The following is a 13683-nucleotide window of genomic DNA, read 5'->3' on the forward strand; positions in this document are numbered from 1 at the left end:
GTAGTTCCTATTTAAGAAACAGAAGACAAGGAAGGACATAATGAATTTTATGCTATTCTGGCAGATCACTTTTGACAAGTTTTTTTTTTTAAAAAAAGTCAAGAGGATATCAAAAGTCATGGATCACAGCCTAATTGTGTGGCTCTTTGTCAGGAAAAACTTCCACTGAAGACTTATGGGATTTTTTTTCTTCCTTATGTTTTATGTGCAAAAAGAGCTAGGTCCACAGTGAATTTTATTGTTTTACACTTAAAGTTCACATATGTATTTGATTATATTTTGACCAGTCACTACTTTCTTCTATTATTTAAAGTAATAGAATTAGACCAAATTAAGATAATAAGGTAGTAAAATGTAGTATAGTAATAACATCGTTAGAAAAAGTTTTCATCTTTATATGTGTAGAGAGAGATACACTGCTGACATGGTGATGATGGACTCCTATGGAATTCCCCTTTCAAGCAAGTGACAAACCCCACTTTTCTAGGAAGTATAAAATCATACAGAAGAAAGGTTTAGGAACAATTTTTCTTCTCAGAACCCTTCTCCCCCTCCACCCCCCCCTCAAAAAAAAAAGGTAGTGGAGGAGGCTGCACTACTGAACAGACACCACAGGGTTCAGTGCATCTGCTAGAAATACTTAGAACACCGGGAATTTGTGTCAATCGATAAGTGGAAGGCAAATTTTGTCAATTTTTATAGGAGTGTGATTCTTTGGGGAGCGGTTTTTTAAATGCCTGCAACTCAGTGCAGGAGTTAAAAGACAAAAGGTTTGTTCCTCATCTATATTTTTTTCTTTAATCCAAAGATTGCTTTCCTGTTGGAGAGGAACAGCATTTAGAGATGAGAGTGAATTTCATCTGAGGCAGGATAGGCAGTCAGTTTTATGGCAATTTTTTTAAACAGGAGGCAACTTTTAAGTACCTTCCACTCATCCCAAGTTTGTCTCCCTAGCGGCTATCCAGCAAAACTGACTTCAGCCGGGAAATTCCCTGCTTCCAAGGTCAACTGCGGTTTGCTGTCCCTAAGCCTGTAATCCATTCGTAAGCGTAACACCAGCTTGGACTCAACAAGCGTTTTTGTTTGCTCCCTAAATTTAAGCGGAATTGTTTTACCACCAGGGTTTACGTTGTGATGCAACCTTATGAAAAACCCAGCAACGTCAGCCCACCCTTTTCCTTCAAGACACACCTTCCTTAATGCTCCTAGTTCGTGAACGAGAGGAGATTTTCCGTACTGAGCAGGTCACTGCCCACACCGTGCAGTGGCTGCAAAGGTAGGTCCTCGTCCTGAAAAGATACGTGCCTATTCTTAACATTATTTGCACCGTTGGGAATTCGTGCGGATAGGGAAGTGCAGGACTGGGACCTGCCTGGCATGCTCGTGCTTCTAGTGTAAATGCCTCGAAAGGCCATTTTGACGACAGTTTTTGAAGGGCGATGACACTGAAGCTGTCCTAATTTCTTAAGCAATGAAAGGTGTCTACTTCTTTAGCTTATTTTGAAGTACATTTTATATGGAAGTGTTGAATTTCTTCTAATCCCAGTTGTTCTAGACTTCAGTAAAAGAGAAACTTGCTCAGTATGATAGGTCTGTTTCCCTGCTGCGTATGCTGCGTTTTTCCACCTGTGTCAACTCGCTGAGAACAGTGGAGCAACTGCAATATAAAGCTGGAATTGCCAGTAGTAGATTGGGTACAAAATATTGGCAAAAGCAGAGAGAGTTAACTGAAGCAAGTGGTCTGGAGAAACTTGATAATTCATTTCAATTATAGTAATTCTAGGAGTTATTTTTGGCTTTATTTATCAAGCAGTACCCTCTACACACACGGATCCTTAATATGTTTATTCAGGTTCATAATGTCCTTTAATAATCTGTAACAGCTTGAACAATTAGAAGAGAAATTAGGAAGCAATTCTGTGATTGTGAAACAGTTATTGAAAACTACTATAATCTGGATACATCAAATAAACTACTGATATGTTGTTGGGATACTTGGAAATAAAAATTCTAGGCATAAACAGATCCATTTGTGCTCTTTCTATGGCATAGTTAGGTATACTGTGCTAGAGACATTCTGTGCTTTTAAATCATATATATCTGGATACAAAAAGTACAGTTCTGCCTCTGATGCTTGCCTCCTCCTGAGCGAGAGCTCTGAAAGAATAACCAAGAGCTGAATTTGGTCGCTTGCAAAATGTGCTCCGTTCTTAGATGGAGTGCCTTAATTTACACACCTCACCTCTTTAGTCAGTTTATTTATATGATGGAAATGCGTGCATTTTCTTTGTCATGGTGATTTTCTTTCTCTTTCCTGCTTGATTTTTAGTGAAGAAAGGTGACAGAGTTTAATGAGTTAATAAAAAGTGGCCCTAATTAGGAAAATTGCCTTCATATTTTTCTCATGTTGTGCAAGCAATTTTTAATGAATCTGGTTGCAATTCAGAAACTTGAAGAAAGAACCCGTTTCCTATTTGCAACAATATCAAGTCCAGTAGTTTTCACGCAAAGTTAATAAAAAGGGATTTTTTAATTATCTCCCTTAACTGAGAATAGTTACATAAGTACAGCTCGAATAAGGAGGATGTTAGTAAAGGTACATAAGGAAAGTACATATGTGCATGCAAGATCCACTTTTCATCATTTGTCAGTGCTTTTACAAAGAATTCCCAAAGAACTGAGAATTGTGTAGGATCTTTGAGACAACTTTTTTTACACTCTCACAATTGTTCACTAACAGGGAAGTTAATTTTACATGTGCCAGACATAAATGTTTCAAATCTGCACTGTTAGCAGAGTTCTTTTCTTAATCTTGTGTGTTGAATTACAGTGCTCCCTTCATTTTGTAGACAGGAGCTCTCCATTGAAATTTGACAGTATGTTCATAATTGTATTGTCAGTTCATATAGCTAACCAGAATTTACACGAGGCAGGAACAGAGAAATGACTGAGTAAACTAAATATCTCCCAGACTTTTTAGAAAATGATGAATACGGAATTAGTGGAAAATGAGAGGGAGAGGAATAGCGGGAGAGAAATTGATCCTTTTAGGTATATCCCTTTTTGTTTTTTTAATGCAGCAATCTTAAAAGACCTGGAGGCTGTTTTTTTTTTGTTTTTTTGTTTTTTTTAAAAAAGAAAAACAAATATGGAAGAACATTGAAGTGCTTATGATGATGCTCAGTTTTTAGTTTTCAGGGAGAACTACCTCTCATCTTCATAGTTATTATTTACATTGAGCAGTGTGATGAGGCGGAAATTAAAAATAGAATTAAAATGGTTCTAAAGTAGAGCCATTCACAGAGATTGTGAAGTCTAGCATATTAAATTACAATAATAAAGCTAATTAGCAGTTGCTTGCTGAGATATTGAACACTTTTAATTAAAACTAGTTTGTAGGATTCTAGCATTTTTTTTTCAAGTATTTCCACTGGTTGTGCAATACACACTACCTTTTACCCATACCTAACAGCCTTCCTGTTTTGTGCTCATTTGTATGAAGCATATTCATATGTGAAGGTAGAAGTCCCTTAAAAAAAGTTAGATTATGTACTTTTTAGGTTAAATCTTTTACAAGGGATTTCTTTATTCATCGTCTCTCTTAGCTGTTGGTTCAAACCCATCAACCCATCAGTAGATGTGAGCGGCTCAGTTCCACTATGTAGGTCAAGACCCCCTGATACAATTAGAAATGCAGCTGTATCATAGCTTTGCAGGTAGGTGTAACTTCTGACAAAAAAAAAAAAAAAAAGAAAAAAGAAAAGAAAAGAAAAGAAGAATGAGATGGCATACATTTCACTGCTCCTCTGTTGTTAATGTTGTAATGTGTTAGTGTTGTAGGTGTTCAATTTTACCATATTTTTTTCAGGCTTCTTTTTTTTTTTAACTTCTTCGTGTGTCTTGGGTGGCTTAATATAGGATCCATCTTAGGGTCTTTGCTTCAGCTTAGGTTGTGCAGTGGTTTGGGGCTTTCTGTTTTTTTGGTTGTTGGTTTGGATATTTGTCAGCTAAAGCTCTAGTCCATAAGCTTAGGAGCCAATGAGATACGCCAAGACCGCAAAACCGAGACGCGCGCTCAGACGAGTGCTCACTTAGGGCCAGCTGCTCCAATGCCCCGTGCGAGCGGTCCCCTTTCCTGCCACGGGGCAGCTTGCACAAGGGGGGAGGGGGGGAGTTGCAAAATCAGCCTTCGCCCCGTGGTGGCTGTGGAAGCCAGGCTGGGTTTTGCCTGCTTGTTTGCTTTATTGCAGTTAACCCAAGCTACCGCCACACTATCTCACTCTCAGTTTGTATTTTCAAAAGCATCTGCAGAACCCATATCCCTTGTAGAAAGTCCTTCTCAGCCCCCTCCAAACTTTTTGAAAGCTCACGGTTTTTTGCTTTAATGTTTCGTGTAAAAGTGTTTGTGACCCCGGAGGGGTCTGCTCAAAACAGTAGTGTTCCTGCAGGGACCTTTCTGCTTTACTTAGCGAGCTGCACCTACAGTCAGGAAACGTGCAGCTGGAGGTGGTGTACATGCTCCTCGCAGCACAAAAACTACAGCTGTATATATATATATATATATATAGCTGGAAAGCCAGCTCTGAGTTTAGGTGTGCTCTGAGTTTAGGAGTTTGGTCTAAGTCCAAGGTAACTCCACAAATGTCAAAAGTCAAAACTTTTGATTGCATTTCCATACCGTAAGTGAGATCCGAGTTGTGTTTTGTGTGAAGCACGTGTGTTGTCCCAGAGAAGTCACTAACTGTGTAGCTAGGGGGAAAAATAGAAGAAAAATGTTAGTCTTTGGCATTGGATTAGGTCATGGCATTGGAAGGTGTCAATGGCCCTATCCTGCTATCTTCTAATATCCTGTATTCCGACTGTTTTCAGTGGGAACAGGTTTGTGGAAGGATTGACAAGCTTAAACATTTGTTTGAAGTGTTAAAACACTGTATAAATGCTAAACATTTGTTTTCTTGATGAGGAGGTTTACTTTTCAATTTCATCTCCTGTTTTAAAATGCAAATAATAAACCAAGACTTGCAAAGAATTAATTTGCTGTACTCCGAAGGGTTAGAAAATCTTGACCTTGTGATGACTTCCTCCTCTTTACACCCAGAATCCTAAAAGGTCCCAGATTCACTTCTGGTTGTAATACACAGCAGATTTAAACTGAATAGTGCTTCAGTGATTCATGGGGGCTATTTCAATATATTCTTAAGACACAGCACAAGTTGTATTGTAGAGTTGCGAGTAGGGAAATGAATCACATGCAAGTTCTTAAGGTTCAGGATGGCAACCTGGACAATCTCTGCGTATTTAAATCCAACCTTTCTGTGTGGACGTAGTCAGTTAGATTTTTCCTTACTTAAAAAAAAATCAACATAGCCTTTCAAGTTTAGTGTATGTTTATTATTAATTAGCTCAGGACATCAAGATTGCAACATTTAATTCTTTACAAAGCATTATAGTATTTTCCTCTGCAAGCTGATATGTGAATTGTGAAGAAAACATACTGGTTTAAGTTTTGCATCTGAAAAGCCTTGAAAAAGCAGTTTTAACATATTTTAAAAGGAACACTGTGTATACTTCAATAGGAGCCAAACTTTGAAGTTATTTAGTATCCTAACCAGAAAAAAGGCCTGTATTACCTACATACTCATTCCTTTCCTGCCTCAAATGAAAGCTATACATATTCAGCATGTGACGGTAAGATTGCTTTGGTCAGCAGCCCTCAGCTCTTGAATTCTAACTTTGGGCTCTGAGACTTAAAAAAAAAAAAAAAAAAAAAAGAAAGAAAAAAGGTCTAAATTACCTGCTAACATAAATAGATATAACTATATTGAAGACAGTGAGGCCATGCACACTTCTTATGCTAGTGATGAGTTTAACCCTTTAGATACAGCTTCCAATGAAAAACTGCAAAGCACTTTTTTAAAAAACTGGAGCTTATTTAGGGTCTCGTGTCATAAACATTTCCAGTTAAGTAGTACCTTTAGACAGATCCTTGTAAAGAACTATTAATTTACATAACTGATATCAAATAGATACTTTGGTGCAAATCCTGACATGGGTACATAGGACTCACTCTTGCTTTCATTGAAGTCAGTGACAAAGTTTGAAAGTTTTGAAAACCCTTTAACAGTTGCAGAGGCAAAAACAACGCCCTGTTTTCATCACAGGCCTGGGGGCCTGCCGTGTAGTTAGCTGGGATTTACCGGAAAGCACAGAGTAATATAGCAGCATGGCAGAATTTTAGGATGTTTTCTATTCTTTTTTTTCAATCTAAGTTCTCAGCGTTTGTGGATCTTAGTGTGCATTTAGGAACCACGCTTAATTGTTCTAAGTAATCTCAAGGAGGGGAAGAAAATCTTCCAGCCCCATGCCTTACCTTTTCACTGGCTCTATTTTTATTTTTCATCCCTTGGAAGTGGGTCAGCTTTGCCTAAGGTCCTAAAATCACCTAATTCAAACCATAGAGAAATCTCTTTGAGAACTGAGAGCATCTCCTTTAGGACAGGCAGTCATCCTTGCACAAAGAAAACCAGGGAGAATTCCATTAAAAGATGACAGTAATCTGTACTTCAGTTTACCTCCCCATTTAAGAAAGTGGGAAGTGTTTGCAAACTGCATTTTATCTGCTGGCAGCAAAAGGCACAAAAGTGTGCTAGTCAGAAGTGTGCTGCTTAAGTTGCAGAAATGCTGAATGCCAGTCTTGTTATACCAAAGGCAGGTAAATTCAGAAATACTAAGAGAACCTCGGCTTTTAAATACCTTTTTTTTTTTTTTTTTTTGCAAAAGAAATGTCAAACCCTGTGGATTCCCTGAAGAAGAAACACTCTCCTTTGCCATCTCCTCCTCCCCTTGTCCCTTCTGTTTTTGCTGAAGAACTAGGAATAGCAAAAGGGCAGGATGCAGCAGGAATAAAGTATCCTTCATGTATGGGGTCTCTTTCTTGTGTATATTTTCTTGGGATACTTTATTTGATTGGCTGGGGTTCACTGTACTGTGTGGAAAAATGTGTGTTGACCAACTGATTAGAAGTAGCCAGGTGACCCTCTGAGATGGTAATAGATGCACAGCCACGACTTCTTCTGCCTTTGCCTTCAGTCAGACTTGCAGGAGAAATAAGGGACTATACTAAGCACTTGTATCATACCACCTGCCATAAACACACTGTATTTCCAGTAAGTGAACAGGCTGCCATTATAGGAAAGTGCTGGGTTTTCCCTCCTGCAAGAAAAGCTGCATTTCCCACTAACTTTTTTATTAAAAGTGGACCTACTGAAAGCTCTTGAGTCCCATAAGAACTGATGCAAAATACTGGGTGGTGGGAGGTTTTTTGCATGGCTGCAGTCATTTCTGAGAATTATATATAAATGTTAGACAAATAAACTTTATTTGCAGACAAAGTTAAGACGAGAATAAAGCAATGTAGAGCATTATTGAATGTAATGTTATGGTTCATGTACAGTAGGCAGTATGTTCTCTGAGAATATGGATCTTTTTAGCAAACTGCGGAGGTAAAAACCTGTTCCTCAGCCTATCTTTCTGCAGCCTACACTCTTTTCTTGCAAGTCTATCATTGACCCGATGAGAGAAGCCTGCTCTTGCCGGGGGGCAGCAGAATATTGGATCTCAGATGTAGTGATCACATTCGGAAGCAAGCAAAGAGACCCTAAAACTTTTAAGATACATAAATATGACCAATGCTGGTTTGCTTTTCCACTGCAGTTTGCTGGGTAGCAGGCTGAAGGCTTGAGAAAAATAAATCATGCAAGTTGGGCTGAAAAAAAATGAAGATAACGTTAGCACCCTTTCTACAGGATCCCGGGCCACATGCTCCTCCGCCTCCAGCCCTCAAGCCAATCCATCTTCTTTCATTCCGGGAAGCAGGGTTGATGGGAGAGGTAGCTCCGTTCTCAGGAACGGCAAGGAGCCGGCTCGTCTGCTGGCCTGCTGCGAAGTCCCTCGCGCCAGCTAACGACGCGGCCCAGGGTTTCGTAGCTGAACAAAGCGTTTGCAGGGCTTTTCCCCCTCCTCCGCCCCGGCAGCCGTCTGCCGCGGCCGCCAGAGACCCCGGGCTTGCCAGGCCGCCGCTCCGAGCGCAGAGCCGAATTTTATTTCTGCCCCGCTGAGCCCCCCGCCTGCTTCTCCCTGGTGTTTGTGGTCACTGGTGGCTTTGCTCTTCGGAACAGTCTGTGTCGCAAGAGCGGGGCCGGAGCTTCCCAGTATTACTTACCAGGCTGTGGAGCCAGCCATCTGGCAGCAAAACAGGAAGGCTTGGGTTCCCTTTCTCTCCTGGGCTTGTTTCGCTATTTTAGGGAGCTCTACTTCTCCCCGCGCAGCAGAAAGCCGGCGCGGGCTGCAGGAGGGCCTGGCGCCCGAGCGAGGGGCCGGAGCCCGCCGCTGCCGCTTCGCCCAGCTGCTCCGGCTGGAGGTGTATTCATTATTAATGGCGGTGGTGGCGGTTGCTGCTCAGATATGCAGCCCTGCCTGGGTAAATGAGACATTCTTCAGCAAATTGCTTCGTTTTTTGATTGCTGATTGTACGCGTGTCACCAAGCTGACTCAAGGTTCATCGATGCATGCTCAGTAAATTAGAAAGAACATAACTATGGATCAACCAAGAGAATGAATTCTGTGCCTACAATGACCCAGGGCCATTTAATTTTCTGCTTAATTTTGTTGCAGTCAGTTTGCATTTTGGGTTATTATGCAGTAGGAAATTAACAATAAATAACAAATTTGGTCCTCCTGTGCTTGTAATGATATTTTTATAAATCTTTGTAATGCTGTTTTTAAAAGGATCAAGGTCTGTGCCAGTCTGATACTCCAGCAAGTATGCAGGGAGGAAATAAAGAGAAAAATACATTATTCTTCCCAGATAATCTTATAGTTAAATAGCAAAGTTTTTTTTTTTTTCCTTTCCTCTTCTTTCTCCTTTTCTCTGTGTGTGGGGTTTTTTCTTTGTGTGTGTGTGTGTGTGTATGTGCATGTTATTTTGCATTAACTTAAGGCTCTTCCTCTCTTCTCAGATAACTTGAGGAAAATGGAAACAGATGAGGCTCAAGATATGTCCCAGGTTTCAGGTGAGGTCCTTAAGGAATACATGTATAAAGAAAATCCTGAATTCCTGCTCATCTTTCTAGCCCAGTGTAATGTTTTTGTTGTTGTCAATAAAATTGCTTTGGGTCTTTTTTTAAAACGAGAGTGGGAATTGAGCTATAATTAATGGTATCACTTAATATCAAGCCTAGCAGTACATGGATTTTTTTTTAAAAAAAGGAACTGGGTAAATAAAGAATTCAAGGGAATATAGAAGTAATTTTACATTAAACCTATGGTAGTATAGCCTTGAAGCACGCTCAGGTGCACTTTTACACTTTCTTTTGGCAGCAAAATTCTGATTGTTATAAAATAAATACAGAACAAACAAAGTTTGCCAGATGAGAGGGGGACAAATATTAATTAAAAGCAAACAAACCTTAGTTACCACATTGGTCTGTTTGACTTTTTCCAAAGCTTTTGGAAAGCTTTACTTTAAACGTATAAACTTTAAACTTTTTTACTTTAGACATATAAAAATGCTGATTGACAACAGTTACTGTTTTTGTCCAAGAAGATAGTATTTAGGAAGAAGGTTTATAGAGAATTTAGGTTTCTAAAACTTGCCCTATCCTAGTATAGAGAGGATTCTGCAAGATATTACAACCTACTGATGCTTTTATGGGAAATTTTGTTCCTAATTTCACTGGAAGGTGGTTCCTTACCAAATGGGTAATGAACTTATAGTGCAACTCAGTAAAATAATAACTGTCTGCACTGTTGTGCTCCTACAGTTGAAAAAGTTAATGTTTTTCCTATTTTTCCCTAAATGCTGACAGCTGCAGTGGCTAATGGCTTTCGGTTTTCACTTCTGTTGTTGTGCCTGGAGCACACCAGCCCTGTTCACCGAGGCCTCCTTCCGGCACCCGGGCTGGAGCTGTGGCTCACTTCTAAGAGACAGCTCTCAGGCAGCGTAGGTTCAAGACCTAGAGGCCAACTGCAAGAGATCATGAAGGTCCTAGTGTAGTGTGGGTGGCTAGGTCATGGGTTTTTCCAGAAATACGTGGACATAACTCCTTTTTTTCTCTCCCTCTCTGCCTTATAAAAATGTTGAAGAGTTTCCTCAAAAACTGGAACTGAGAACATTTGGTGTCATCTATGTCTTTGATTTTCAATTTTTTTGTCTGTTTGAAAGAGCAATATAATAATCCTTCATGCTGTCTCTTAGAAGATTTTCAGCTACTTCTAGTATAGAGTAGTCATTCCCAGTGAGCACTGTGCAGGCATGTTGCACTCCCTTCCCCAGTCAACATTTTAAAAATTATACCAGGGTATACTTAACATCATTGTTTGCTGCAAGCTGAAACAATTTATAAACGAAATAAAACATGTCCTACACGTGCTGTGTTTGGAGCATGTCCTCCTATAGCAGAAAAAGCAATGTGGTTTTAATCCCACCACTCTTTATGGGACAAAAAGCTGGGGATCTGCTCAAAGCGTTGACCTCCTCTTCCTGTGTGGCAGCGCCTATTCCCCTGCGTATCCACACCTAACCATTGTGGTTTTTTTTCACAATGGCATTAATCTGACTTCCACACCTGCTGTCTCTCAGGAGGATGTTACTTATTACTTTTTTTTTATTATTATTGTTTTTAATGTTGGGAGGAGTAGTGTGGAAAATGTTGTCTTGAGTCAAGGAGTGGATTAGGAGGTCACCCTCTTTACTGCTTTTATGGTCTGCTTCTTCCCTTGAGGGGGAAGTTTTGCAAAAACCTTTGCCATTGTGAATGTGTGTGCATGTATATGTATACATTGTATATATGTATGTATGTATATTTTATATATATCTATATACATGCACACACTTTTTTTGTAGCTCTCAATTTTTCAGGATTGGAATCACTGTGGTACTTTACCTGTACACTTCAGTATTTGTGGCAAACCGTAGTGATGAAAATAGTACTCTCGTGTGCTGAGGCAAGAGAGTAAGAGGAATTTGACCTGTGACAGAAGAGGTAGACCTACACCGGCAGATTACAGCAAAAAATCCTGCACTGACTCTTCCTGTTCTGTTCTGCGACTGAGCTGCTGATAATTTAATCTCGGGCTTTCTCGGAGCGGGGTTTGTGAGTTTATTGGATTGTTAGCTGGAGTTGGGAAGAAAGTAGCCAAAGAGCTTGCAAATTTGTTTTCCTTTCTTCTCTGAGGTGTATGTGAACTCAGCCTTCTGGAAATAAGAGCTGGTCAGGTTAGGCTCCATAGATATTGGTTCTTCGTAAGCTCTTGCTAGAGTTTACAGGTAAAATATCTGAAGGTGCAGGGGTGTTGCCCAGCTTTTTCTCCCAAAGCTGGCCAATCCAGAAAGGCGTTTTTCCCTCTTTCCCCCCATCCCGAGACTCCGGATGCTGCTGGGATGCTTCCTTGCAAGACCAGAGGGCCCTGCTGCCTCTTGGGAGCCAGTCGTACAGTTTCGGCGTTGTGGAGTTGTCATGTTAGCTGAAAAACCTTTATCCTCGTTTCTCCTGCGCTGTGGCTAACGTGTGTCCGAGGTAGCTTACTGCCCGAGCTAATGGATATAGCTGGCTTGGTTCAGCAGCAGGTGCAAATTTTTTATTTATTATTATTTTTTCTTTTTTTATCTTGTACTTAGGCAAGGAGGGGTGGTGTTTCTTTGTCCCTTACCAGAAATAAAATGGGTCTCTGGAAAGAGCCTTCTCCGCTCAGAAGCAGCGTTTTGCAGCCGCGCGAGTTAGGCAGCTGTGGCTGACTTGAGGGGCGAGCTGGGACAGCCGAGCGTCAAGCCCCCGTGAGCGAGCCCGGCCCCGGGTGCCCACAGGCATTCCCGCTTCTGGGAAGCGAGGCCTTGCTCACTCCTGGAGGAACCGAAATACCGTGTGACCAGCTCAGAGTTCACACTTTTTTTTTTTTTTTCTTCTTTCTCCTGAAAGCGGTATTTCATGAGGCAAGCAGTTGCAGTTCTGAAATGAGGAGAGAGCTGACATACATTTAACCAAACGGTATCCGGCACCCATACAAGAGAATCAGAAAACACAGATAATATCTCACTTAACAAGCAGTATTTTTCCTGCCTTTTTTTTTTTCTCAGTTCTAGGGCCTAACAGTTAAGGAAGGTGAAAAAACGGTACAAATGTTTGCACATCTAACATAAAAAGATTCCCCTAGCGCGTACCAGGCTGTGCTTCTCTGTGCAAAAGCAGGGAGAAGAGTTTTGCATTTGATGTTCTTGCTAGATTCTGGGAGGGTGTAAATGAGTATATCCTGGGCTGCCTTATACCACCTGAGAGTCTGGCTCTTCCCGCTCGCTCACGGTCTGAGATTGCACGAGTGAAAATGGGACGTGGATTGAGTTCTGACTTCAGGCCAGAAAATCTGTATATTGTATTTCTCGCATAACTTCTTCAGCCACTCTAGTGTTTCCACTCAAAACAACCCTCAGGCATTAGATACACCCAACATTAGTTTGTAAAAGGGTAGTGACTGAAATCTCAGTAAGAAATCCCGTTCTTTGTATTTAACGGTAGGAATGTTAGCAAGACCACTCTGGCATGAACTGAAGAGCCCTCAAAACTGAAGAAACTTTGGTAGGAATAAGGATGCACGAAACCTGGGCACTTGGTTCCCTTTCCTCATTCCTGTGCTAAATTACTAGAGCACAGGTGAGGAAACTGAAGTATAGGGAAGCTGAGGATCCTGCCAGGCAATACTGCTAGGTTAGGCCTGTCTATGACAAGTTTCGTATAGAAATGGCAGTGTTTGGAAATCCGGGGCCATGTTTCAGAGCTTCAGTACTAATTGGGGGAGTGTATGTAGTGTGGCCTGCACTTGAGAATAGCAGTGTATATGGCTTAACCAAGGGCAACCGTGAATCAGGGGCAGCTCCAGAAACAGACCCCAGAAGTCTTCTACCTTCCCTCTAAAGCTGCCATACCTTTTTTTATGTGCTATGTCAGATCACTCTTTATAAAAACAAAACCGCAGAGGTTAGATTGCACTGATTATGCATCTCTTATTTTTGAGCAAAAATGTAAAATGAGGATGCAATAAATCTATAGCACTTTGCTCTGCTATGTGACATTTTAACAATTTGCCCCAGTATTTGCCACTAGGTTTTTTTCAGCTGCATCCCTTCAACCAGTTATTATTCTGGACATGCCTGTTAGAAATTAAATGGGAAACTTTCCTCTGTCTCCCCCTTAACATTTCTAAATTCATTGGCAAAAGTATGTTAGTGAGATTGCATATCTGTAAGATTACCGTTCAGTAGTGAGCTTATCATAGTATAACAATTTAGATGCAGTTAAGGCATGAAATACGAATATCATGCTCTGAATCTAAGACACAGAGCTCCACAAATATGTCTATTTTAAATCCACTATTTTTACCCTCTCTTTTTGCATGCAGGGATTTCTCTATCATGCGCAACATGAAGAAATCAAGTGATGTGAGATGAGTCATTAAAGCCAAGTTAACTAAATAAAGTTTTCTTAACTTTAGTGTCCTTCAAAGAAAGAACAACCAGGTCTCCAGCTTCTGCAGATCTGCCCCACTAAGTCTATGGAGCTACTCTGATTCGTGCCATCTCGGCAAATGGCTCTTAATTTAACAAGTAGAAGATTCATATCTGTTTAGTAAACC

The 13683-nt window shown here is 40.6% G+C and overlaps 1 protein-coding gene across 4 annotated transcripts in view; it reads left to right on the top strand.

The window, feature by feature from the left end:
• Positions 1–1201: 1201 nt before the first annotated feature.
• IKZF1 (IKAROS family zinc finger 1) overlaps positions 1202–13683 on the top strand; it is a 64025-nt gene continuing 51543 nt past the window's right edge. For all 4 annotated transcript variants that reach the window (XM_062567939.1, XM_062567940.1, XM_062567941.1 and 1 more), the window contains exons 1-2: positions 1202–1276; positions 9018–9071. In XM_062567939.1, coding sequence (XP_062423923.1) covers positions 9032–9071 — 40 coding nt within the window. In that variant the 5' untranslated portion in view covers positions 1202–1276; positions 9018–9031. The remainder of the gene's footprint in view (positions 1277–9017; positions 9072–13683) is intronic.

This window comes from Rhea pennata, chromosome 2 (assembly GCF_028389875.1).
Source record: "Rhea pennata isolate bPtePen1 chromosome 2, bPtePen1.pri, whole genome shotgun sequence".
NCBI classification, from domain to species: Eukaryota; Metazoa; Chordata; class Aves; order Rheiformes; family Rheidae; genus Rhea; species Rhea pennata.